The sequence below is a fragment of the Triturus cristatus genome, chromosome 8 (genome assembly GCF_964204655.1).
Source record: "Triturus cristatus chromosome 8, aTriCri1.1, whole genome shotgun sequence".
Lineage (NCBI taxonomy): Eukaryota > Metazoa > Chordata > Amphibia > Caudata > Salamandridae > Triturus > Triturus cristatus.
This window is the reverse complement of record NC_140591.1, coordinates 1186316781-1186343610: the sequence shown is the minus strand read 5'-3', so window position 1 is coordinate 1186343610 and position 26830 is coordinate 1186316781. Positions and strand designations below refer to the sequence as shown.

The 26830-nt window shown below is 43.6% G+C and overlaps 1 protein-coding gene across 2 annotated transcripts in view; it reads right to left on the bottom strand.

The window, feature by feature from the left end:
- The window catches only part of OCA2 (OCA2 melanosomal transmembrane protein), a 1032003-nt gene that overhangs the window by 539968 nt on the left and 465205 nt on the right, over positions 1 to 26830 (bottom strand). For both annotated transcript variants that reach the window (XM_085622873.1, XM_085622872.1), the window contains one exon: positions 12090 to 12155. In XM_085622873.1, the coding sequence (XP_085478999.1) occupies positions 12090 to 12155 (66 nt within the window). The remainder of the gene's footprint in view (positions 1 to 12089; positions 12156 to 26830) is intronic.

Genomic DNA, 26830 nt, shown 5'->3' with positions numbered 1-26830 from the left:
ACATATTGTCAGAATACCAGATACGCAGGGGAACGAGACAGGGGTGCCCGCTGTCGCCTCTTATTTTTATAATAGCACTATGGCGTTGAGGATTAGGGCGGAATTAGGGGAAATGGGGATCAGGGTGGGACGTACCACGCACTTGATATCGGCGTATGCGGATGACATTGTCTTATATTTGCGCGACCTCCGTACACCTGTGGACGCCATGGCAGCGATGTTTCTGCGCTTTGAGCAGGTGTTGGGGCTAGCTATTAACCCAACGAAATTGACGGTATTTTACTTTAAAGAACAGGCGCCCATGCAGGACTTCTTGTTTGGTACGCTACAGTTCAAGGTGGCGCCTCACACGTTTAAGAATCTAGGCATCCAAGTTTATCAGTCCCAGGCAGACATGATAGAGGGCAACCTGCACAGAGTCCTTAGGGCCTTACGGGCTAGCATTACCTTTTGGACTGCTTTGCCACTGTCGGTTGCAGGCAGGGCGGCAATAGCAAAAATGGTGGTCCTCCCAAGGCTGCTTTATTATTTTACAAACATACCACTTCTGCTCCCGGGCACCACTTTCAAACTAATGAACACACTACTAATCGACCTTATTTGGGGGACAGGTAGGCGGAGAATCAGCCTTAAGAAGCTACAACGCAGCACTTCTGGAGGCTGTCTGGGAGTGCCCGATCTTAGAGCTTATTTCTATGCCTGTCAATTGCAGTGGCTGGCCTTCTGGACAGCAGGGCGTAACATACAGGAAATAGGGATGACCGAGCAGGATGTTGAAAGAGAGGCCCTTCACACCCTCTTGCTACCGCACAGTAGACTCCCGCGGGATCTCTCCCCCCTCTTTTGCGCACGGCTTTGCGCTGCTGGAGGGCAGCCCTGCAGTACACTGGAGCATCCCCTGCATACGCCGGGAATATACCTCTGCTCTGTATACCTTTACAAGATGGACGCTTGACATCGCGCAGGCGGGCGCCTTGGTTGGATGTGGCGGACCTTTTCGGAGACGGGGTACTAATGGACCACGATAATTTCGTGAGAGAAACCGGAGCTCCGGACCACCTCTATCTCTTACACGCAGCACTAATGCAATACGTCCGAACACATTGGGCCCCACAAAGACAAGAGCTCGCCACGAATGACCTGGTTAAAACACTGTACTATATGGGGAGGGGTCGGCACCTTATTAAAAGGCTCTATGTAGGGCTGCGTTCCCATACACAAATAGATTTGACGCCACTGCGCACAGCATGGGAGGGTGACATAGGCAGAGCCTTAGAAGACAAGGAATGGGAGAGGGTAGTGGAGCACCCGAAGAAGGTATCAAGGAATGCTAGGTTCAAATACATCCAAACCATGATCTTACACAGGGCGTATCTTACACCGCGCAGATTAGACAAGATGTACCCAACTACACAACATCATTGCCCCAGATGTCGACTAGAGGGAGCAGACCCTATACATACAATATGGTCCTGCCACAGAATTGGAGGGTATTGGGACTCGATCAGATGCCATACAGCGGAGATTACACACAGGGAGATACCCGCTACAATCGAGAGCTGCATATTGGGATTAAGAAAGAAAACTTCCAAATATGAAGTACAGAACAGGTTTGTGAACTTAGCACTTCTATTGGCGGTGCGGGTGATCACTATGAAATGGAAATCAAAAACGCCGCCCACAATACATGCATGGCACGCTGAATTGGTGAGATGGGGGGGGAGCAGAGAGTGCAGCATTGAGACGGGAGGAGGCGAGAGGGTTACGGAGGACTCCTATTGCGATGGAGTGGGATGTCATGTTAGAGGCGGTCGAGCCTTGGACGTAGACTTTACTACCACTAATAACAACACACAGGATAGTGTATAAGGCCAGGATACGGGCAGACAAGTATAAAAAGTAAGGAATTTGCAAAGTGTATGGTGTATGAAGCAATTATGTACAGGCCGACAATGTCAACGGGAGATGTGTATGGGCCCAAGACGAAGGGGAGGTGGGAGGGAACGTTAGAATTGTGGGTTACATGTTACTTGTAGAGATGAACAATATGGTAAGCAATTGCAGGAGTAGAGAACAGCTGCGGAACGCTGACAAAATGTTAGTTAACGCTACAAGTCATGGAATAGAATTATGCTGCAATGTCACGCCACTGTATGACACTTGCAAATTGTGAAATCAATAAAATTATGTTTAAAAAAACAAAACAAAAAAAGAGTATGCGCTGGGAGGGTCAGTTTGGCAGATAGTGGCATGTGGTCAGAGATCCCGCTGGACAGAATGTTGATCACCAATAACTACAGGACATCTGCGGCCAGGAGCCAAAGAAGGACAATACATGACAAAGTCTTGTGGGCTGCAGACGTGTGGTTATAAGCAAGTTCCTGTGGTTGCCACGTCCTCCATTCAACACAGAGCCCCAATGAGTCGGCCCAGGCCCCAAGATGGATGGAAAAAGACCGCCGCCTCAGACATGGAGGGTTGGAGGAGTCCAACTTGGGATTCAGAACTGCATTGACGTCCCCTCCAATAAGAGTGGTGCCCTGTGGGAGAGTCAAAAGGAGTGATATGAGTGTGGTAAACATGTTGGGGAGCAACTGCTGCGGGATGCATACAGACAGGAAAGTAAAGTGTGTGCCCGCCAAGGTTGCCTCTAATCTAATGTTTCTGCCCACTGGGTCCATGTGTATGCTGGCAACTGCCTGGGAGGAAGTCTCTGTTCAGTAAAACAGCTACCACACGTGATCCCTAGGTGAACCATGAATGACAGACTGCCATATGCATGCATTCTAAAGAAGGGCAGTGTTCCCCCAGGAGATGAGTTTCTGTAGAGGGAGGACCGTCACTAGAAATGTTTAGAAAAGCGGAGGGCAGCTGACCGATTAATGCGGTCCAACATGCCATTCACAGCCAAAAACATTACTTTAACTACAGTCATGGGGGTCGGCGGTGAATGCGGTGTGGGGTGGGATTGTGGGTTTGATACAGGACATGACGGTGTCACCCTAACTCGGCATGTACAAGACTTCAGTATCAGAGTATTGCTAGAATGGCTGTGTTTGTGGTGACAATGAACAAGAAGGGGTGCATACCAAAAGGTGTTAACAAAATTTACTCCCCTGCCCCAAACTTGCCCCCTCCCCATACTTCTACCCCTGAAGCATCTTTCGCCCAGGAACCAGCCATAACAGTAGCCACAATCAATGTCCTAACCTAAACTCTAAAATTAGACCATCTCAAGTGTAGGAATAATTATCAAACAGTCACGTAAATCCCTTTATTGTGTGCAGTAGACCTCCCCCCAAGTAGAAGGGAGTAAACACCCAGCCCTTGCTACTTTGTAGGATCAGACTGTCATAGGGGCGGCCCACCAGTGACATCTGGCTTGGACCATATAGTTCCAGTGTGTCAGTCAATTGACTGCCCCACCCGCCGCCATTCCATCCATCTCCAAACCTGAGAATTATCTACGCCCCCGGGTGTGGAAGCGATTTTTTCCAATTCTTGTCCATTTCTTTCTCATTGGCAGCGGATGGGAGCTTATAGATCTCGTTGTTTTGGATTTGTTTTCCCCAGAGGTCCCCATCTGGCATAGGTCCTTCTGCTCCTCCACCCACTCTCAGTGGGTGTTGCCAAAAAGTGAGCTGTGGAGTTGAAGATCACCTTCAATTTCACAGGAAAGAGGAGCATTTACTGAAAATTGAGAGCGTGCAGCTTCTTTTTAACCTCAAAGGAGCACCTGCATTGCTGTACCACCCGTGTGTAGTTGGGGGAACACCATGATGTGCAAGTTCTGAAATGGAAGATTGAGATTCTGTTGTGACTTGACCTCTCTAAGAAGGGCTTATCTGTCTCTGTGATTGAATAGCCGAGAAATCAATGGGAGGGTGGAGCCCTCAGTGGAGGGTGCAGAGCCAAAGACCTATGACTCGCTCCACTGCAAACCATGGCACCAGTTTATCAGCAGGACCCAGGCCTTTATCCTTCCTTCCAGGAATGTTTCTGCGCCTGAATCCTCCACTTCCTCAAGAAATCCCACAAACTGAAGATTGTTCTTGTGTGATCAATTTTCGACATCTTCTACCTGTTCCTCGAGTGCCACTGTCATTGACAGCAGTTTAGAGACCTGTTTCGTACGGATGGCCATGTCATTCTCTGCGTAGGATACCCGGTTCTCCTCCTCCATCACCCAATGAGCAGCATTCTTGAGAGGCTGTTGCAGAGAGGAGACATCAACATTCACCTTGCCCACTTTAGTCTCTACTGCATCCCTCAAACTTTGGGTTGCTTGATCGGAATGTGCAGGGGCTGGTTGTTGCACACCAGATCTGAAATTCTCCCTGCATTACCTGTAGCTAGTATCGTACATTGATACATCTTGGTTTGGGCCGGTGTAGTCGGAGGGGATCTGTCTTTCCCCATAGCGACTGCCACGGGATCGGACCTTCTACCGGCCAGTGAGTACAGATGGGCTGTGGCCCACTTGCCTCAAGGGCAGCATGAGCAGCCAGGGCCAGATTGCCCAGATGGTTTGCTGCCTGAGCCCCTAGGCCAAGAACTCTTGTCCACAAGATGTCCAGTGCAGGAGGGCATCAAGTGAGCAGCAACAATGGGGGGTAGACCAGCTGTCTTTTGTCAGGCCCAGGGGTGCCACACCCCTGCCCAAAATCCTCATTCACAGCTTACATACCCCAGGCCATTTCCACCACGCATCCAGGTCTGACCTCCAGCGTCCAATGAGAAGAGATGGACTGTGGCCTGCTTACCCAGAGGGCAGCACGAGCAGCCTGTGCCATGTCTCCCAGCTGATATATCACCGGTGCCCCCAGGATGGGAACACTTGACCTCAGTGTGGACTTTGCAGGTAGGCATCTGGAGAAAAACAATGGTGGCCCCACATAGGAGCCTGTCGGGCAAGGCCACACAGCAGCCGCCCTGCTGGGCCAGGAGGCCCCACACACCAGCCCCAGGTCTCCAAGTATAACCTACAATCCCTAGGTCATCTTCCCGCGTTAAGCCACACTCCAGGGAGTCAAAGCTTCCCTTCACATGGCCTGGCTAACTGGCCTCCGTCTGCTCCAGCCTGGAGACCCCCTCTGCCATGCCTGTCCTCTCCTGCAGCAGAGACCTTGTCACTTGGCGGGAAAGAGAGAACCACAGCTCGCTCCCCAGTACTCGGCTGAGCCCCTGTCCATTTTGGCACGGAGCGTGCGAAGCTCCAGGCCGCCATCACTCACTCACTTGCCCCAGCTATGGCCAGTCTGCATCTGATCGCCCTTCCCAATGCAGGGTGCCTGGAGATGTGTGGGGGGGGTTGCAACCCAGTCCTCTGTGCACTCAGTGGTGGCATCAAGTCTATAGCGCTGCCACCGGGTCACCAGCAAGCACAGGCCACCATGTTGGAAAAGGCAGTACAGTGGCGCTGCTATCCTTGCTGTGATCGGTGCACAAACGCCATCAGCCTCTGCTCCACAGTGCACAAGCATGTACAAGGAATTGGCAGTAGCAGGAGAAGGGATCTCGCTGTGGCTGCCTGTTGGTAAATGATGTCAGATTAGAGAGGAGATCAGGAGCGGCTCTAGACTGCAACTGCCATCTTTGCCACTGGGCAATGCCCCTTCCCTACAATACTTTAGTTACATGAAGTCAATTATTGCCTTTATGTTTAAAACATCCGTCACCATGATCTCACGTCACTTCTACTGCCGAACTAACACAAGTTAATACTGCACACCTTTCTATACTCTGTATAGGCCTAAAATGTCAAGGCCTATCATTTTAAATGGGAAAATATTCCAACAACTTACTAATAGTGGAATATTCCTTCATCATCATTATCCCTCTTCATACAGTGTTACTTCCCAAATCCCACAAATATACTCTTTTACAGAGTCCACGATTACGGCAAATTCTTTAGGCTTTGTTAGTAACCTATACAAACCGTATATTCCAGCCACTGGTTGCACCACATGTAAATTCTAGAAGATGCTCAGACCAAATCATTGCTGCTGGATAGCACCATCACATGCTTATGTTCCTTTCAGCACTTGAAGTTGTTCCTGCACTAAAAACTTTAGGCATTTTTAGATCTAGCATTAGACAGGGCCTTTTGAGTTTACTAAAATTATATGTAGCTTATACTTATTTAATGGGGCGTTCAGCCAGCCCTCTATCCGTTGATCTATATTGGTGTCATTCACATTTTCCTTCCACCCACTACAGCATCCAGGGTCAGCCCACTTCGACCATAGGCTACCTTCACTGTCAGTAATAACATTCTTCCCTTTCTCAAGGAGCACATTCACACACAAAGTCATTCCCTCAAAAGCCAGGGACTACTAAGCCAATGAGTACTTTGAGACAAAAAAATACTTTTGCTTTTAGCCAATGTTTTTTTAATGTATGTTTTTACACTTATCAGGGCTCCACGGCAATATTGACAAAGTCAAAAGGCTGGCTGCCTACGCCAGATCCGACTTTGTAAATGCTTGATAAATAACCTGCTAACTGAGAAAGCTTTCTTCTCAAGTAATGAAGCACCTAATTACCTTTTGGCATCTTGAAAGGAAACACCCACCAATAGTGGAGTCCACTTTATCTGTGAGAATTGTACGGGTCCAAAAGGCACTCGCATCTGTATTTAAAACACTGCCTTTCTGGCATACCGAAAGAATATTACAGACTCAGCAAGCTTAAGTTCACAAAACTCCCCTCTTAAAAACTGTCCCATTCTTAAGCAATCCTTTCGCACTAACGGTACTTTTAGCACATTTCTTTAATATCATGCCACTTTGGTGTGGTCCAGCCCCTCCTGATCAAACCATAGAATTGTCATTCCAAAAAAGCAATAAACAGGAGCATGCTTTCCGATGAGTGACTTAATTACACACAGGACACTGATGTGGTCACAATCTTAGCTCAGACCTGTGGGCCAGCATGCCTTGCTTCAAGGATGTATCTTCAACTATTGCTTTATACTGTTTTTTCTCTATCAGATTTACTTGTAAATGTATCCACTATTTTTTTCGCAGTATCAGTTTTACTTGCAGATGGGGGGATTAGATTATTAAAAGTTATCACAGAGATCCTTTGCAAGCTACATGACCCACATTCTTCTTGGGAATCACAAGACCAATGGCCCGTTTAAGACACCAGTAATTTTGGGTAGGGAAACATTTCTCAGAACGCTCTTTAAAACAGGCCCCATTGTGTCTGTCCCTTGCTTTGCACGGTCAGACTTTGTCTCAAAGCAGCAACTTTCCTTTGCTCCTATATTTTATGTCATTCATTTTTGGGTTGAGCTTCAAGCATGTGGTCATGGCTGCTTACCCACATTTTCCCATAAATCAGAATTTGCCCATGACACAGAGACACCAGAAATAACTCAATTTCTGAAAGCAGCCACATCCAGTGAAGGAGGGTACCACTCCTGCTAGCACTTATTGCTTGTTCCTCATTCAGAAAGCTGCACATCCACATCTGGCGAGCGGCACCGCTCCACCAGTGTTGTAGAATATGGAGTCCAGATAGGCAGACAATTTGCTAAAAACTAAAGACAACGATAAAAGTATTTACAAGAGGAAAAAATGTTAGTTATTTTGATAAGTGCGCAGCATGTGGATTTTGTTTTTATTTTCGGAATGCAAACTAGTCAAAAGAGTCAGGTTGGGCGGTAAAGCTTTCTCCCACCTAGCCCCCCTATACTGGCTTCAGCTTCCCATTGATCTGAGACTATGTTCGGAACATCTTCAGTTCAGGAAGCGCCTTAAGACCATTTTGTTTTGATTGTGCTCCTCAGCTAACCCAGTAGCCGTGTCCGCAGCGCAGAGATACCCTTTCGTGGGTTGATTGAGGCGCTATATAAATAAAATAAATAAATAAATAAACCACTGTTATAAAAGTGTAACAAAAAACAGGTTCTATTAATCCTTGTGATATGTAGTGGTAAATCTACTGCTAAAAAAGGATAACTTGCGCTCTGCGTCTTTTTCTTTGGTCACCCGATTGAATTTGCCATTCTCTACACTAAGCAGAGAGCTACTAAGCACCAGGGGGTCCAGAAACTTATGTCAACTGTCAATCATGTTCCTTAAGGATCTAGGCATCCTGCAAAACTGGTATGCCCTCTCAAAAGTGCATAAAGCACTGCTGACCCAAACAGTCATAAAATAATTCCAGCCAGTTCACTTATGACCAGTTTAATGTGCTTTAAACAGACTTTTTTCAGGTGAATTACAACTTCACCAATGCTACTTGTCGATCTCCCACACACTGAGCCCTCTTAGAACTATACAAGGATGTAGCATTCCCTTGATTCTTAGCAACAAATATCGGGGATAACCAGCCCGCAACAAGCTCAGTAGCTCACCCTTTAACACAATTTGTGGAGCTCCCTTAAGAATGCAGTTCTCAAACTAACGGGTATATTTATTATCTCCTAAGCTACTGAAACTGAGTCTTTCCTTACCAGCATTGGGCTAAAAAATAATAAGCCATTAAAAAATGATAAAGAAAATCTCTTCTCCAGAATGCCCAATTCGTCATCCTTACACTGAAGTTCATGCTATTGATTACTGGCATTGTGTATGATTTTTACATTTCCAATGTGGCCATTGCATCAGAAAGCTACATCTCGTTGGGACACACTGTCCTTCCATTATATCTTCATTCATGGAAATCTAATTTGACTTAAAAACAATTCTTGGTCATGAGAGGTTTTCCACTATAAACCTAAGGTCAAATGTCAGTTGAATGTCTTCTAGAAGGGATTCAATAAGACCTTTACCTGAAATGTTGGTGGACTTGAATCCCAAGCACGAGCTATTGAACAGAAATCCCACTCAGGCAACAATCAAAATGCCCACCTTTTAAACCACCGCTCACAATAAACACCACACCCGACATGTGTTCGTCCACATCACATATCATGTATTTCCACATACCAAACATGCCTATAGCACTTGCCTCTTCTCACAAACTACATATCAATTTCATTTCTAGTCTACTCTTGGGGGAGCAAATGGTGTGAGCTACTGCAGTAACTTAGCGGCACATCACCCATCGTCTCAATTTTCAGTCATGCTCTTGTTCCCTTGATCAGTTCCCTTCTCACTTCTCGCACATACTACTGCCCCCTCTCTTCACCCTCTAATTCTCTCTTCAGCTCTTTCATATATTTTTAAGCCTAAACAATGAGGTTAGCTACCGTTAAAATCCAATGTAGTATGGACACCCCCCGGGTAGTATCTCACCTTTTTGATTTTTTAGAATGAAACTTGTAATTGTTATTTTGTTCTCCACACATTCACACTAACTCTGAGATGGGGAAACAGTCTGGGTATCTGCTTCACCAGACTGAGCTTCGTCTAAATAACATACCCGGCATTTGTTTGCATGAATCCTATTCTCCTAAATCTTCTATTCACACTTCTTCTGTACTGGGGAGTTTTCAAAACTATTACGCCCCCTTCCCCATCATCGTCGCAGACACTGGACTGACGACACTAGTCTATACTTTCCACTGACCCTATTTTAGAATAAACTCTAGGAATTGTCCAGCAGAGGATACATGCAGCACATACTGGCACAGTCTGCATGCAGATACCGCGAGAGAGAATGGGCTGTGGTGACCGAGTTACTGACCTTGAAAGCCAAAAACCTCATTTATGATCGTAGTTTTAGTCTTCAGTCCCCGATTTCGCAATTTCACCCCCCTGCCCCTCAGACGATTAATATGTGCACTGTAATGTGAATGAGTAATGTAATATGTACAGAAAAGTACTATATGTACAGCAACTGATGTATGATGAACTCATGCTCAAAGCATTCGCCACATAGGGCCTTACTTAGGCGATTAAAGTCACAATTAAAGTTATTATTTTGTCTTTTGCACTAAAAGCAGAACACTCAAATGAAGACTAAATTCCAGTACACGAACTGTTGATTCAACGTTTCATGACATTGAGGTTGAACATAATTTTAGCAAACAATCCATATGCTACAGCCAAAGCAGAGCTCCTCTCCCTAGCACAAGCGTTACTATAGGAGCATTAAAATGAATACCTGAAAGCACTGGCCGTTTTGTAGCTTTGTACACATGTCTGTGCTACTTTGCTCTCAAACAACGACATGCCAAGTCACAGTTCACTTCTGGTTCATGAGGAATGTGCAACAGGCCACCACTGTGTTAACTTTAAGAGAAACAGCCATACGTCAAGTCCAGGGGAGAGGCAGCTGCAACAGGGTTGGCCCTCATGCCACAGAGTTGCTAGCAGAAGAGCCAGTGGAAGAACTTACATACAGGGCAATCCGGGATTCAGACTCCGAGGCGGCCTGTAGGTAACGGAGGTGGCGAGGGGGGTAGGAAAAAAAAGACTTGTTGCCGGTCACCAGTCGCAGGCTCTTCTTCATCCTTGCTGTTCTGCTGGCTCCCAGCAGCACCCAGGCCCCCCTAAGCCAATCACGATGCTGCTGTCACCATGACTGCTGCCTCGTGATTGGTCTGAGCGCCGTCAGACGGCGACTGACAGCTTGTGCATGTTCTCCACCCAGGCAGTGTATTACAGCCCATTGGAGAACATGCATACTGTGTATGACTGTATGGCCGGTCCAAGACGCTGGCCAAACCGTCATGTGCACTTAAAGTGCAGCAACCACTCCCCCTCCCTCAACGTCGCGGGAGCCCAGCCCCGCCATAACCTGGCTGCCAGATACCAAAAATAAAATGATAATTACCTTTGTCATTATCATTTCACTTATCCTTTTATACATTTCACTTATCCTTTTACACTGCTCCGAGAGCAGTGGGCCACGCTCATTCACCTTAGTGGAGGAGCCGCCACTATTCAGACTGAACATAGACAAGTTGATAAAAAGAGCCCAAACTGGAGCCCGCCGATGGCGTTCAATGGGAGAGTTCAACCTGATCAGCAGCCAGCTCCTCTGAAATAAACTGCACGGGATACGTTAGTGGGGCGCTCCCGAGCAGTATCACTAGTGGGACACTGAGCATGAATAGCAGTAGGCCATGCACACAAATTATTTATTAGTGGTAAGACATATGAAAACACTGGACAACTAAAGGTAACTTCTTTTCTCTACTCTGCTCCAACTGGTAAATAGGAACTTACCAGACAGACCACTTGCCTGCTCTCATTTCCCAGCAACATTATACTTTAAACATAAGATTACTCGCATTTCCTATGAAAACAGCCCATCACTACACAATACCATTAAGTATGAATGCCTAATGCGGAATGACAATGACAAAAAAAATCATCCATTTTTAACTTTAAACCCCCCCCCCCAAAAAAAGCATATGTATTTGTGCGACAAAGGCAGCCTAATAAACCAGTAAAGAATTTGTACTTAGGTTATTTTAAATTCTTAATCTATATATATATATTGTGCTGCTCTGAGTGAAAGCAGAACCCGATGCGGTACCTCAGCTACAGCTTTGTCCAATATTTTCTCCAGCTGCACAGCCTCATCACAGACTATTTGTCTTTGAGACAAGTTGTGATCAAAGGCATGTGTTCTTAGGAATACATGCATCTTGTTTCCAAGTGGAGGTAAGTGCAGTCATTTTTTGAGGACTCATATTTATGTTTCATTATCAGACTAAGTCACAGAGCAAGAGAGACAGAAAAACGAGAAAGGAAGCAGAAGAGAAACATAGAAAAACAGGAACAAAGGGAGAAAGCAGAGATGAAACAAAACCTGCCATTTGAGAATAGAGACAAGAACTGTAGGGTGGTGAAAGAAAGACATGCGGGGGAAATCAAGTCCCAGCAGCCTTGCTATTGGGTAACAATGGTGGGGGGACACCAAGTAGAAAGTTGGGTCCCAAACTGTATTGATTTCTTTACAAATTTAGCACTGTGTTGAGAGACTGCAACATGCCGTCCTAAGAAAGGGTTAATTGGATGCTGACAACTGTCAAACCCTGTTTTGTATATAACTCAGCAGGTGCGAGCTTGCCCTCCTGGTAGCGCTCAAGCAAACAAATAAATAAACAAACAATCTCACACACACCTAAACCCAAGAAATATTGCAATACTACTTTAAACATAGCCATAAAAGGTCGTACTTACCATTCCAAACAAAAGGGCCAGAGTTTCATAATCAATCCATTCTGCTACTTTGACCAGACTTGGCCTCTGAAACCAGGAAAAGATAACACATGGTTAATACTACGCACGAACATCATCTCAGATGGCAATTAGCTGCTACAGTACAAAAAGTATATATATATATATATATATATATATATATAGAGATAGATAGATAGATAGATAGATAGATAGATAGATAGATAGATAGATAGATAGATAGATAGATAGATAGATAGATAGATAGATAGATAGATAGATAGATAGATAGATAGATAGATAGATAGATAGATAGATAGATAGATAGATAGATAGATAGATAGATAGATAGATAGATAGATAGATAGATAGATAGATAGATAGATAACAGTGAATGGCCCGGATATTTTTCACTGTGGGGGGTTCTGACAACGAGATTGAAGCTCGAGCTGTCCAAGATGTCCCTCACAACTCTGAGGTCAAAAACATTCCCGATACTCACCTATAATTTTGGGTGACCTCAAAAAAAAAAATCTTTCTCCTGCCACCCCTCCCATCCACCTTCGGTGTCTTCCTCCCCCGCCCTCCTGATGCGTCCCCGGCTCGGTCAGCACTGCACTGACAGGCTCTATGAGAGCCCTGCCAGAGCGGCCTGGAACCCCGGAATTCCTTTGTGACGCAACAGTGGGTGACATCTTTCCTTAACCACTGTTGCTCTGTCACTGCAGTGAATGAATCTACTTCGAATCCAATTAATCATGCTCAAATCAGCTTTATTCGGTTGCCGATGCAGCCATAAAAGTACATAAATACAATAACAAAGCAATCATGCATAACGACATCTCCAGAACATGTCAGCACAAACAGTCTGGAATATAGCATAAAAATTCATGGGTAGAAATGAAAACAGGGATGGCATGACCAGCTACTCCTTCGCGTTTTATGTCCAATATAGATATAGCACAAAGTGCTGGAGCGCAATAAAAACAGGTAATAGACTAACCAAGGTTTCCTTAAGGTTTTAACAAAGTAGTAGCAAGCCTTTCACAATAACACAGATATCAATATAAAAACATCTAAAATCGGCCTCATCAAAGTGCATTGTGCCCCTGGAGCAAACTGCGACGTGCAAGAAATAATTTACACAAAAGCAAGGCTCATCATATAGAAATAAAATAAAAAAAATATTAATCATGCTATTGGCTATGTATGAGATCCATAAATAAAAATAACGAATTATACATGGTAAACAGTGAATTACAGTGATGTTTTCTGAGTGACATCAAATAGACAAGAGCTATACTCAAGTTGTCGTTGTCACTTAGAACCCAGAGGTGAAAAACCTCCCTGCAATTTAATATTTACCCATCTATAATTTTTAGGTCGTATATGGCGCAAAAATCATCTTCTTGTTTACGGACTAATGTAGCGGTCTGTTGGCAACCAACCTATTGTATCCAATATAGACTTGGACTGTTATTTGTGTCTGCCCCTTGCTCATTACTGAATGATTATCTTGTATCGCAGTGCTGTGCTCCAAATTCAATAGCTTTCCCCTCTATTCTTGGGTTTGTCCCACCAAAGGAGAATTCAGTGTATTTGTATTCCGACTGGATGAGTGTTATCCTACCACTGCTGACTCCGACTTTACAGCGTATGACAAATTGCATTCTTTCCCTCTCTGATCTCGCTCCCCCTCTCCTTTCCAGATACCACTCTTTATTATTTTTTTTTTTAAAAAGTGTCTGGTTGGCTTCACTAAACCCACCCTTCCACTTCAGCTTCTGCCAGTTGCTGTAGCAGCAGGCATCAATATTTCAATGGTTTTTAAACCATTCCAACATGGCTGCTCAAGGTTGCACTCAAACAGCCACCCTGAAATGTTTATTTTTTTTAAAAGCTAAAGAAAACCAAAAATGAATTGTTACGTGGTGTTTACATACGTATGGCAGGCATCTTGTAATTATTTTTCTATTGCCTTCAGAAAATTAATTGAAATATATCAACTCCACAAGAATGTGCAGTGGCCATCTGAAAGGGGGGGGCGGCAAAAAACATTGACAAGTCCAGAAGTTCTGCACCTCAGTGTCACTGGCAAGACCTATGGCTTTTGCCATTGCTTATTTAGATTTGCTTTTACTATCACTTTGTTTAAAATGGTAATTAGATGGTGATCAAGATACTCTGGATGGTTTATCCTTTTAAATTTTTACCTTGGAAAGAAACACCTGGGTTATCATTACCCGTTGTCAGCCAAGGTTTCTCATACCAGCTCGACAGCGTGTCAGACAGGTACTGTATGTGTTGAACACTGTGACTGCTATATTGGTTTTGGGTTCTTGCAAGTTTTTAAAAAAAACAAATTAGTACAGACTCTGGTAAATTGGGAATCCACCCCATAAATTTAGACAAGTGGGGGTGGTTTTGAAGATGTTAATGTGATACCTCTCGATTCCTTCTGTTACACAGGGAAAAAACTCTTTCTGTACTTAATAGATTGGGTCTGTTTTGTTGGAAAACTGCTTTGAGTGGGGGACGACCCAATTCTTTGTTTCCCCTGTAGCTCCTTGTTGCTATGGTATCTATATAGTGGACCAAAATGAGGTACATCGTAAAGTGTCCAAGCAAACCCCAATTGGTTTACAGAGGCACAAATGATAACCCAAATGCTCTTTTTTGTGGTAGTGTGGGTGAGCAGTTAGGCTCATCAGAGGGAAGTGCAAATCATTCATTGCAAACACAAAGGTAGTTAGTGAGACACACAATCAAAGAAATGAAATTCCAACTTATAAAAATACCACAGATTTTCATATGAATTTAGATGCCAAGATCATCGGAATCAGGTAATTACTTTTTTAAGAGATGGAGGATTTTCACAAGTTAAAAAAATTCAGAGTGTGCAATTTCTGGAGCGGTAATGATATTCTATGGGGGGAAAAACATATTGCATTTGGGCACTTGTCAGTGATTTACGGGACTTTTCTCCTGGACTTAAGGTGAGTACAGGGCACGATCTGGGGCAACACCAACAAGTCACCTCGGGCGGCACACGGGCGGTGGGGTGCAGAGGTGTGAATCCGTGTCGGGTGCCGCGTTCACTTCAATGGTGAATGGTCCGGTTGAAAAGAGGCTGCAAGCTGGGACTAGGGGGCCAGTCCAGTTGAACCTACGGGGGGCTCAGTCCTTAAAGATACTCGAGCACGTAGGTACACCAGTGGTCCACTTCTCCTTAGGCTGTAGCGCTCAGGTGCAGTGGTTTCTTTAGGCATTGGATCCATGCTGCAGGAGACACTCTGTCGAGGGGGCCTGCACATAGAAGCTGCAGGTGGCGACTGGGAGTCTTGTCCGGGCAAACACAACGGTGGCTTCATCCTGTGAGGGTCTCAGGACCCTGTTGGCACCATCACCCCCTCAGACTCTGCCTGTGGGGCATGGGTGCACAGCTACTTTGAGATGTTGGGTGGCGGCAGTCAGAGGCTCACTCTTTATCTTGGTTCTGCAGAAAAGGGGCTAACAGGATAGCTCAGCCAATCTTGATGTGGGTCTCACGGTCTCTGAAATACCTTGATGTACAGATCAGTCTTCCTCAGCGTTGATGTCCACGCGGGACACAACCATCCTTGGTTGTTGCAAGGGGTCCAGTACCCCAGGTATTGGTACTATGCAGCTCAGTCGGTCCTGGCGTCCCCAGATTTGGAAGGAGGATCTGTCCTGTGAGAGCATGGTAACCTGTTCCTGGGTGGCTGCAGCATCAGCAAGACAGTGAACCAGACCATGTTTCTTTGGTGCCTGCTGCTTCGGTGGAGTTGCTCCTCTACTCCAAGGGCGTTTTCTGGCGATTTGCAAAGCACTAGCATCCCTAAGGGTTTCTTGGAGTCTGAACAGTAGCAGGATGAGTCTGTTTCTCCATGAGGGTTGGGTGCAGCAGGCAGGCTGGTAGGGTTGGTGCCAAGCCAGAAGTTGCTCCCTATTCGCGTGTCAGCAAACTTCTTTCTCCACTCCTTTGCGTCTGTCGAATCTGAGGTCCTGGCATCAGGGGTGACACTTAAATACTGTATTTAGGAGCATTACAGGGAGTGTCTGGTAGTAGTCACTGGACAACTTACCTTTAGGGTGACTACACCCTCTATATAACCACTTCCTGTGGGACCTGGTCATAACCCTGACCCAGAGGACCTAATTCCACCAAAACCCAAGATGGATGAATTTTCTTAGTTGTGTTCACTTCAGGTAGACCACCTTAGGGGCGTTACTTCCCTGAGGGTGACTACACCTCCTGACTAGCTAATATTATTTGTCCTGGTGCCAATTGGGCCCTGAGCAGGGGCGGGGGCATTTCCGCTGTCTGAAGGAAGCCAGGGTTACATATTAGTAGTGGTCAAAGCCTTTGAAGCCTCCTGCCTTGATATGCGGATTACTAGTCATCCTGTTTGGATGAAGTGACACGTTCTGCCAGAGCAGGCATTGTTCCTGATTTTAGAGCGCTTGGGTCCTCACCTCCAGGGTGTCAGAAACAGGTCTATGGTGGCAGGCTGGACAGAAACAGTCAGCCAATATACTAGAGGTCAGTGGGTTTTCAGGGGGTACAGCTAAAGTAACATCTGGGTGCATGTATTAATAAATCCATTAGTGGAATCAGTGTGGGTTTATTAATATGAGGTGTTTGATACCCAACAGCATAGGTTTCAGTGAAGACATTATGTAGTTGGGAAACTCATTTTGACTAGTGCCCAGTACATACCTTAACATGTCTTTCCTGTTCACTTGTTCTGTCAGTAAATGAACTGGTCAGCACAGGGGCATATCTGCTCATGCAGATATGTCCTCACATGTAACAATAATAATAAGCAAATTTATAAAGCGCATGGTTACACTAGGCTAGTGTGTCCCCGGCGCTGCGGAACAGGCCCATGACACCCCTGTGGAAATACAAACCCTACCCGTGTGAGCTTCCTACTACTTTATTCAGAAGGGAAAAGATATGTTTTCAGCTCCTTACGGAAGGTCATCTCTGAGACCTCCGTCCTGAGCCCCCACGGGAGTTTGTTCCATTGTTGTGCCGCCAGAAAGCGAAAGGAGCGCCCACCCATCCTTGCTCTCCTGATGGTAGGTATGATGACCTGCCCCGTCCCGCTAGACCTTAATTGACGGGTAGGGGCATAGGAGGTTTTGGAGGTAGGTGGGCCCCTTCCTCTGTAAAATCCGATGGCTCACACAGAGCGCTTTGAACAGAATTTGCTCCTTAATAGGAAGCCAATGCAGGGTGGCCAAAGCCCTCTTGGAATGGGCTCTCTTGGGCAGCATCAAAACCAGGCGATCTGCCACATTCTGGATGCGTTGCAGCCTCTGAGTGCACTTAGTGTTAGCTCCCAAGTAGAGGACATTTCCATAGTCCAGCTTTGATGTTACTAAGGCAAATATAATGCACTTTGCCTTAGGGCTGTAAGGCCTGCTCTAGGGGTGACTTACAAATGTTATATGCAGTGTTAGGGGACATAGGGGGACTACTGAAACAAAATGCCAGTTTCCTACAGAGGCACCTTCAATCCATGCTGTAATTAACCGTAAGTGGCCTCTCACTTCCACAAGATATGTTCAGGTTAAGGGCATACCTACCTGCGGCCCGTCAGCAGCTAGAAGAGGTTAGACTCTACCCTCTTGGTTTTTTGTTCTAGGGCCCTCTTTAACATTGGTTTGGCTGCCAACCTTACTAGCAAACAGAAGACATCTGTTCCACTTTCCAATAGCAGGACAGGAAAAAAGGCATCTCTCATCATCCACTGTTGACAGATTTCTGGAAAAGACTCAAGGTCTTCAAATAATGACACTTTTGCCTACTGATTCTTGCATTATTCCCGAACAAAGAACACAGCTGATTGGAATCTCTTCAGTTAGAGACGCTTTGCAATGATCCTTCTTCAGTTTGTGGTTATGAGAGTGGGATATCTTATACCACAATTCAAGCTGAAGTATGCAGAACAAAGTCTGAATGTTTAGGGAGTCTCAAATTTTCATCACCCTTCCTCTCACAATTAATGGATCAATGCAAGTAAGAAAGACCAACTAATTAAAAAGACACGTACGGCTGGGGGTAGTTCTAATCTTGATGTAGACTCTCTCCTGAAGAGATTCTTGTCCTTGTTTTCACCGATCTTTGACAAGATTTCACAATGACTGTCTGACATTGAGTGCAGCTTATTTGCATTAGATTTAAGACCCATGACCAGGCAACTAGGACAGATGCATCCTCTATTATGCTACAATACGAACTAATACAGCATCCCTTATTGCAACTTATGCCAAGTGGATACCTAGGTTCTATCGCTGTCTGATAGTTAACGTCTCCCGATCTCATAGAAGCATTACAGACTAGGTGGCAGGAGGGTTTAGGGAACCATAAAGGACAATGAGTGGAGGGAGGCATGGATAGCACCCTTTGTTTTTGTGATTTCTGCCTGCCTTGTGATAATACAAATTCACAATTTGCTTATTACCTATTTCACACCAGAAAAACCCTGGAAAATGCATAGGAGACCAAGCCCAAGCTCCTCCAGGTGTCTTGAAGAGAAAGGGGAATTCCTCCACATGGTCCAGGAATGCCAAATCTTCAGGAAAGAACTGGGGAAGAGCCAAAGGGATCTTAAGGGGTACACTGGGGAGGCCAGCTAAGGTCATCACAGAGGCAGCCCTACTAGTAATTTGAGATTGACACAGCGGCCCCAGAGACAGATACATGTTACTGGAGGTGGGCTGGATTGTAGCCAAAAAAGACTTGGCAGGTAGGTGGCTCTCGAAAGATTCTCCGACCATACAAGAATGGCAGAGAGGGACGGATGAATGTGCCCTCCTGGAGAGGAAGGTCTATAAGTCATGGGGATGTCTGTGAAAACATAAGAACATTAGGGGCCCTTGGCAGGCATACTCACAAATAGTGACTGGGTTATGCCCAATACGTGGATCACTTGGAAAACCAGGCTGTAGATGCCAGAAGATTATACTTGATCTCTCACATCATGTGACATTTTATTTAGTCATAAAAGGATGTATGTACAAACTTGCTAGAGAGGGGGTAGGGCCTGATCATTGTGTCTTTTTCCCTTGTCTTAAGATATGACACAGTTTAATTCAGTTCTCCATGTTCCATGTACGCGGCTATGTACCAATTGTGATATGGATTGACTTCCTATATAAATGAAAAATCGTATTAAAAAAATCTATGGATGGGTGCATAAGTAGAAGCAAATATAGGATTTATCAACCCTTGCCTTTCCATCATTCTCACTACTTTCAAACTTGTGTACAAACTCCTCCTTGGGTTTATAACTAGCATTTTGAAAACTTACCATAGTACCAACTGTGGCTAAATTTTCTTCTTACAAAATAAAAGGAGGGAAAAGAAAACGGTTTTCTCACTTGATCTTTTCAACTCATTATACCACGCACATTATGTTCCTATTTACCACCTAAATCTTTTTCTCTTCTCTATTCAGTTTTATCCACCTCATAACTTCCTACAAAACAAAGTTGAATCACCTTTAGAATGAAGAAGGTGTAAAGAAGAGCATCAGAATTTACCTTACAGCAATTGATGCCAATAAGATGCCTGTGCATTTTTTTGAATTTGCTTGGTTCAAAAGGACAAGAAATATTGAGACCCCTGCCTAAAATAAATACACTTGAAGGGCAGCATGACTATGATGAATATGAAAAAGCAATGTTGAGACCCAAAGAGCATTTAAATCCCCTTTTAACAAAACATTAAAATTATAAGACTTTTACACCCAACAGCAAAGGGAAGCAAATCTTTTGATGATTTTCTCACAGCTTTGAGAAATTTGTCAAATGCATGTAGTTTGGGCACCACTTAATATGAAACAATTAGGGATGAACTGGTGGTGAATACAAATAACTGCATTCAGGAACACCTATAGATAATGGAAGATCTGATGTTAAAAGAAGGGATTAAATCACCCAAGGCGATTGAGTAGTCCATGTCCTGGTCAAAGAAGGTAACACGGACAAACATGTCCGCAAAGAAAGCGAAGTTTGCTACATGAAAAGCAAATCAAACAAAGAACCAGAGAAATGTATCTAAAATTGTTTCTTACAGATGCAGCAGTAACACACGACACATTTCAGAGGAAGTCATGCCATCAATAGAAAATACAGTATGTGCAAAGGCACTGGTCATGTTGCGAGGATTTGCCATGACGGTAAAATAATGGGAAAGCCAAAGATTGCACATATCTCAAAGGAAGTTTCACCCATTGCCGAGTGAGACAGCTAAGAACAAGTTGAATACAAGGGGATGTCTCTAATTTTTCAAGAACATGATGAATCAGTCCAAGAGAAGATTGCCAGACCTTCAATGTGCATGCTGACAGTGTTTGGAGTGAACATACCTGGCAGAAACTGGTTCATATTTCACCATCATATCAGAAGGAAGTTTAAAATCTTTATTCTCAACCAAAGTAGCAAAACCTTTAGAACCAGACGTTAGAGCTGTAACTTTTTGCATTAACATAACTGACTTTCTTGGGTACTTTACAACCAAAGTAGTCTTTAAAGGTAAGTCGGCTAAAATTAGGAATTGCTGTGCAAAAAAGTCTGTATTTTAGATTGAGGGATCAGAGGCTGTTGGTGATTACACCAATGAACCCCTGTACCAATTAAATCCTGTAATGATAGTCACAGAAGCAGACATGGGTATTCAGATCATTAGCTCATTTCCAGAAGTGTTCAATAACAGAATTAGGAAGTAGAAATAATTTACACACCACTTTAAACTAGAGTTATGGCGTACCCATAAAATCAAAACAAATCAGTGGCCCAGTCAGTGTACATAGAGACTTACAGAATCTGTTAGAGAAACTTCAATATGTTAGTATTGAACACACAATCTTCTAACTGGATACCTCCAATACTACTTGCAACAACAAAAAAGTGGAACTAAGATTGGGTGTAGCTCTCAGGGCCCTGAATGAATTAATCACTGCAGATTGTCAAACTTTACCAAACATTAAGGAACTGTTATCTATGTTGAAAGGTGCAACACTGTTCTCAACCTTAGACCTCCACAGTACTTGGATTGAACTCTTAAAAACCTCCAGATCACCAATTGTATTTGTTACTCCTTTTGGTGTTTTACAATACAAAAGGATGGCGTACAGGCTAGTTTCTGTGTCGTCTGTTTTCCAGTATGTGATGTACCGTAATATTGAAGACATCGTAAGAAATGTGAGATGTTTTCAAGATGATGTACAGGTCTACATGAAGAATACAGAGAGACACCTTGAGATTTTGTAGGAGGTTTGTATGAAACTGTCTGCAGAACGGCTTTTTCTGTGCGCTGAGAAATGCAAATTATTCTAATTTCAAGTTGACTCTCTTGGTCACACCATTTTGCCCAAAGGTGCACCTCTCAAAAAATCTTTTGTGGGTGCCCTTAGCAAAGATCCTGCAACAAACAAAGACAAATAGAAATATTTTGCTGGGCAACATGGAACCTCTACACAAGCGTCTGCAGAAAGGTGTGGAATGTGTATAAAAGCATGAGCAGCAAGATGCATTTGAATGTACTAAGAAACAAAACATTCACCTACATTTTAACTGTTCTCTAGGGGGAATCATTGCATCATTCCTACTGACGTTAGTGCATAAAGGTCAGGGGTAGAAATGGCTCTCAAAAGTCTAGGAAAAATAAATGAACAGAGGAGCACACATCTAAAACACGGAGTGAAACTGATGGATGGTATTTCATCATAGCATGAGAATTACTTGCAAATAATAGGTTACTTATCACTTCAGGCTTTCTGTGCGGGAAACTCAGCACACAGACCACAAGTCCTTGGTGCAGATAGTGTCACTGGATGGAGAGGTAATCTCAACTGCATGTGTTGCAAGACTGTTCTACGCTTCAAGAGAATAGTTTTGACATTGCACACATACCTGGTAAGATATCAACCTGCAGTCTGCTTATCCAGATTGCAATTTATGAAACTCCAGAAGAAGACACATACTGAGTTAGGTGCGGATATCTGCATTAGTGATTTGTGTACCATTTAAGGAAGTGAGGTAAGAGGGGATAAATGGTTCAGGATTCCAGAGATGGGGAACCCAATCTTGTTATAAAATATATCTGTAAGGGGTTGCCTCCGGACTCTTCACTTTTTACCCCAGGTTGCTCCAGAGTTATGTGTTAAGCAATTTTGAAATAAGTGTTTTCTCATAACCACATGTCACCAAGGACATAATGGCATGTTTTCTTCAAAAAATCTTTGAGAAGTTATTTCTGGTGGCTCGGAATGGATGGTTAAATAGAGCGTTTGATCAGACATTGTGATGTCTGCTCTGTTTTAGACAAAAATTGCAAAACCCATTCCCTATCCATGCAAAGTTTCCCATGGCTGACTTTGCTTGACAAAAGGTTGGACTAGTTATCTCAGGACCATTGATGAGCCTTTCCATGAACATGCAAAATACTTGGTTTGCTAGAGACTACCCTTTGAAATGAACAGGTTATATCTGCATAGAGGGTGTCCACTTCTGTAGCCTAACACTTCCTCATGGATGTTATCAACCATGAAGAGCTCCCTGGGTTTATCACCAATATTGGTTTACATTCCATTTCTAAAGAGACAACTGAATTTTTTATACCCATAACAGAGCATTTCAAAACAGCATTGTATGATCTACAATACAACGGGCAAGTCAAACATTTCAAACATTCAAACATTTCAATAAATATCTCAAGACTGTTCATCTGTCACTTGTAGGAGGCAGTTGAGATCTAGTTGCCCTGGCCATCTGAAAGAGATTGTGAGCATAAATAATCTCACCTGTTCTGTTGCAGGTATGTTTCCTCTTCAACTGCTGAAAGAGAGAGAACCCACATCTACAGTGTTTCCCTAGTGGCTCAAATCAAAGTATCCCAGAGCCGAGGAAGAGGACGACATCATGTAGCACAAGCTAAAGTGTTACACCATCAAACTGAATCTAAAGCAGGTTATAAGGTCCTTGACATATCAACCAACTCGGACATCAAACTTGGCGATTTTATCAGACTTAGTATCCCTAGACACATGGAAAAGGGCAAAAGCTGATTTTTCCGACCTTTAATGTAGCAATGGTCAATAAAGCGAATGTCACCATCAAGATGGCAAATGCTGGAGTTAAAGGGTGCGTTGAAGTGTGCAAAATAGATGATACCTTCATATCATGAAGTGAGAAATTATGATGATTCCATCTGTGATGTTTCGCTTCATCCTTCAATTCATGGTCATGACCAGTCTATAAGGGGAAATGTATTTACACGATCCAACCTCTGTTGGCTGTTCACCACCTTCTGAACCACAGGCAAATGAAGCAAGGCTTGCTTCCTGAATGCGTGAAGAGCCTACTCAGATGTAGAATTCCACCCTGGAAAGTTGTTTGGGATTTTTTTTTTCTGCCTTGAAAGGGAAATGTGTCATTTTGCTATGTACATTTTAGTTTGTTCTATCATATATTATATTTGCTCATTCCGCCAACGCTCTGGTATGCCCAATGAGTGGCCTTAAAATGTTGATGAATATATGAGTCTGTGGTGACAGTTAGCAACTGTCACTGTGATGCCAACATTCATGAGTACTGAGCACGCTAATGAAGTTCTCAGTTTTACCTTCTCTGCCACCTCATCCTTGAATCAGACAATGCTCTTATGGCAATTCTGACTATTCCCAGCATAACTGTGGTGATAATTCCTGCCATATGGTTAATGGCCCTGGCACTTGATGTTAAATGGACAAGAAATTCAGAATTGGTCAATATGTAACAGTAGTACATGAGATCTTGGTAAACAAGACACATTGATATTTGGGTACCAAACATGTATTTACTAAAAATGTAATTCTGATACTTTGGAACCAAAATAGGGCTCCTATATATAAAAGTGGTTAAATTCTGTTTGGGGGAAAATAGCTTGTTTAAGCTAAAAGAAAATGCTTTATTTTATGATGAACTGCATTTTTACCAGAAAGGGTCAAGTTGATGTTTCACGGAAACATAATACATTTCTGAAATATATTGAAATCCTACATTTGCGGAAAATTTCACAATGAGCTTAGGGGAAAAAATGCTATTTCTGGTTCCATGGTACCATAACGGACATGGTTGTTATTTCATAAGCTGTATGGTGGTTTTTCATTATCTATATTAAACAAATATTTTGATGTTATTAATATTCCTGTGGTCGGAGGTCTGAGTATGTAAGATTGTGTAATCAGTCTGCTCCCTGATACTGTAACCTCTATATAGCCTGCGGCAAGAGACATGTAGGTTTGCCTGATGTGACCGAGATTTGTACAATTTTTTCAGTTTGTCTCTTTCGAATAAATTCTTTATCATGACATTTGGCAGAGAATCTGCCTAGAAAATTTAGGGAAGGGTGAAAAGTGAACTGAAGAACCATACACATTTAGAAAATAATGTCATGCGACAACCACATTTTAAAACAAAATATATATATATATAATCCCACACTATTCTCCTTGTACATGAATGGAGTGATCAGCTTTTTGCAACAAAAACCATCCGACGCACCAACTTTGGGGGGGGACAAGGTACCAACTCTTGTTCGCAGATGACACGCTGCTGGTGTCGAAGACCCCAGCAGGGCTGCAGCTCTTACTTAATAGATTCCACCTCTTCTGCAACACCAGGGGCCTGGTTATCAACACCTCAAAACCAAATGTATGGTCTTTAACCCTCATAAGTCTTATAAAGGCAATCCAATGCTAGGTGAGACCCCTTGGAAAGAGTTGGTACTTTTGATTAACTTGGTGTTCGACTTTCAGATAAGATGTCATAGAAGCCTCACCTAACTAGGATGCTATTGAGTCACAAGCGAATCACGGTGTCCCCAGGAAAGGAACATCGCTCTTCACATAGTAGATCTGTAGCTCCTGCCCTTCAGGTCTACAACTCAAAAGCAGTCAGCACAGCTCTGTATGGAGCAGAGCTGTGGGGATTCGATAAAATACCAGAGCACAAATTCCTAAGGGACCTTGTGATGTTGCCCCAAAGTATCCCACTTACTCTCCTAATGCTTGATATGAGCAGACCCTCCATCTCTGATTTAGCAAGGCTCCAACCGCTTCTTTTCTGGGCTAACATTAGGCGGACACCGGAGCTCCTGCCCTATGCGGAAGCTCTATCGGAGGTTATTCGGCTAGAAACAAACAACAAGGTAGGCTGGATCAGAAATGCAAGAAAACTGACATCTGAATTAGGGCTTCAGGCCCTATGGGACAAACCAGATCCACCCTGGAAGGAAGTACTCAAACGACACTATTGGAAATGGGTGGAGCAGCAAGAACTTAGCAAACCCAACCTGGTCAAACTCACCACAGAATTTTATCTCCATAAACAGACCAGGTTCCTTGAGTCCTACCTAGACATAATCCAGGTACCACGGGACAGGATGTTATATATTCATTTTAGGTTTGTCACCCTCCCAGTTTGTGAGGCAACAGCAAATTTGCATCAACGCGAACCAACAGCAAGCAGTTGCCCAAGCTGCAAGGCACCAGTGGAGTCCGTTGCTCAGGTTCTGTTTTCTTGTCAGGCTTATGCCAAACCTAGATCTAAATGGCTAAAACCGATCTGCCGGCAACTGGACACAGTACCATCGGGAAGCCTTGCGCATTTTAAAATCGGAACCCAGACCACTTTTTGCCTGTGGAGTGGCCGAGTTTTTAAGCCATATGTGGAATATTAGGAAGAAAGGCCCTGACAGGAGCGCCACAGCAACTAGCAGTATGACTCTTATACCTAGCTGTTCATAGGCTGCCAACCCAAGTTCCCTTCAGCTGTGTCACACATGCACTTTATTGTACATAATTTCCCTACAATTTTGTCTCGAGAGGTTCTCAAAGACAACCAGTATGACTGCTGGTGTGATGAGAACTCTAGAAATCTCTAAGTGCGACAAAACTGTGACGTTCTCTCTATTCCTTTCACATCGTTTTAAGTATTTCTTAATATTGTAATGATGTGCTAATTGTTTTTAATATTGTCTTTTTGAATCTTATCCTCTTCTTTTGATGTAGCTATGATTCAAAAGAATGTGTTATGCACATGCACTTTTTTGCACATTACCACCCTGTAACTCTGTTATGAGAGGGTTGAAAAGGCAACCAATAGGACTGTTATGTATGAAGATTAACTCCGTAGACCCTAAGTGTGACAACACTATGTCCTCTTTTCTCCTTTCATACCGTTTAAATTATTTTTGAACACTGTAATGATGTGCTAAATGTTTTTAACATTTATTCTCCAAATGTTATACTCCTCTTTTGCTGTAGTTTTGATCCAAAATGAATTTTGTATTCACTTTTTTTAACTTATATTACTGTGGAAGGAATAATTCTCTACGTATGTCATTGTAATAGGTGCTGCATGAATTGTATTTTTATTTTCACTATAACAGTTTTTTATCTAATAGCTTTTATGACCCGAGCTGTCGAAATAAAGCTTATACAACTACAACAAAAATATATAAATAACACGTTTTCCCAATATTTAGGGAAATTGTGATGGTAAATCGTACCACCATTTTTTCAAAGATGTCATGGGAAAGGTATGCCTGCCTGGCTACCACAAACGTATTAAAATGTTTTAATACAACTTCAGAAACCATGTGTTTTCTGCCAATTGATCCGAAAATTGTGCTGCAAGATGCATCATTGGTCCCTTTTTCCAAAATT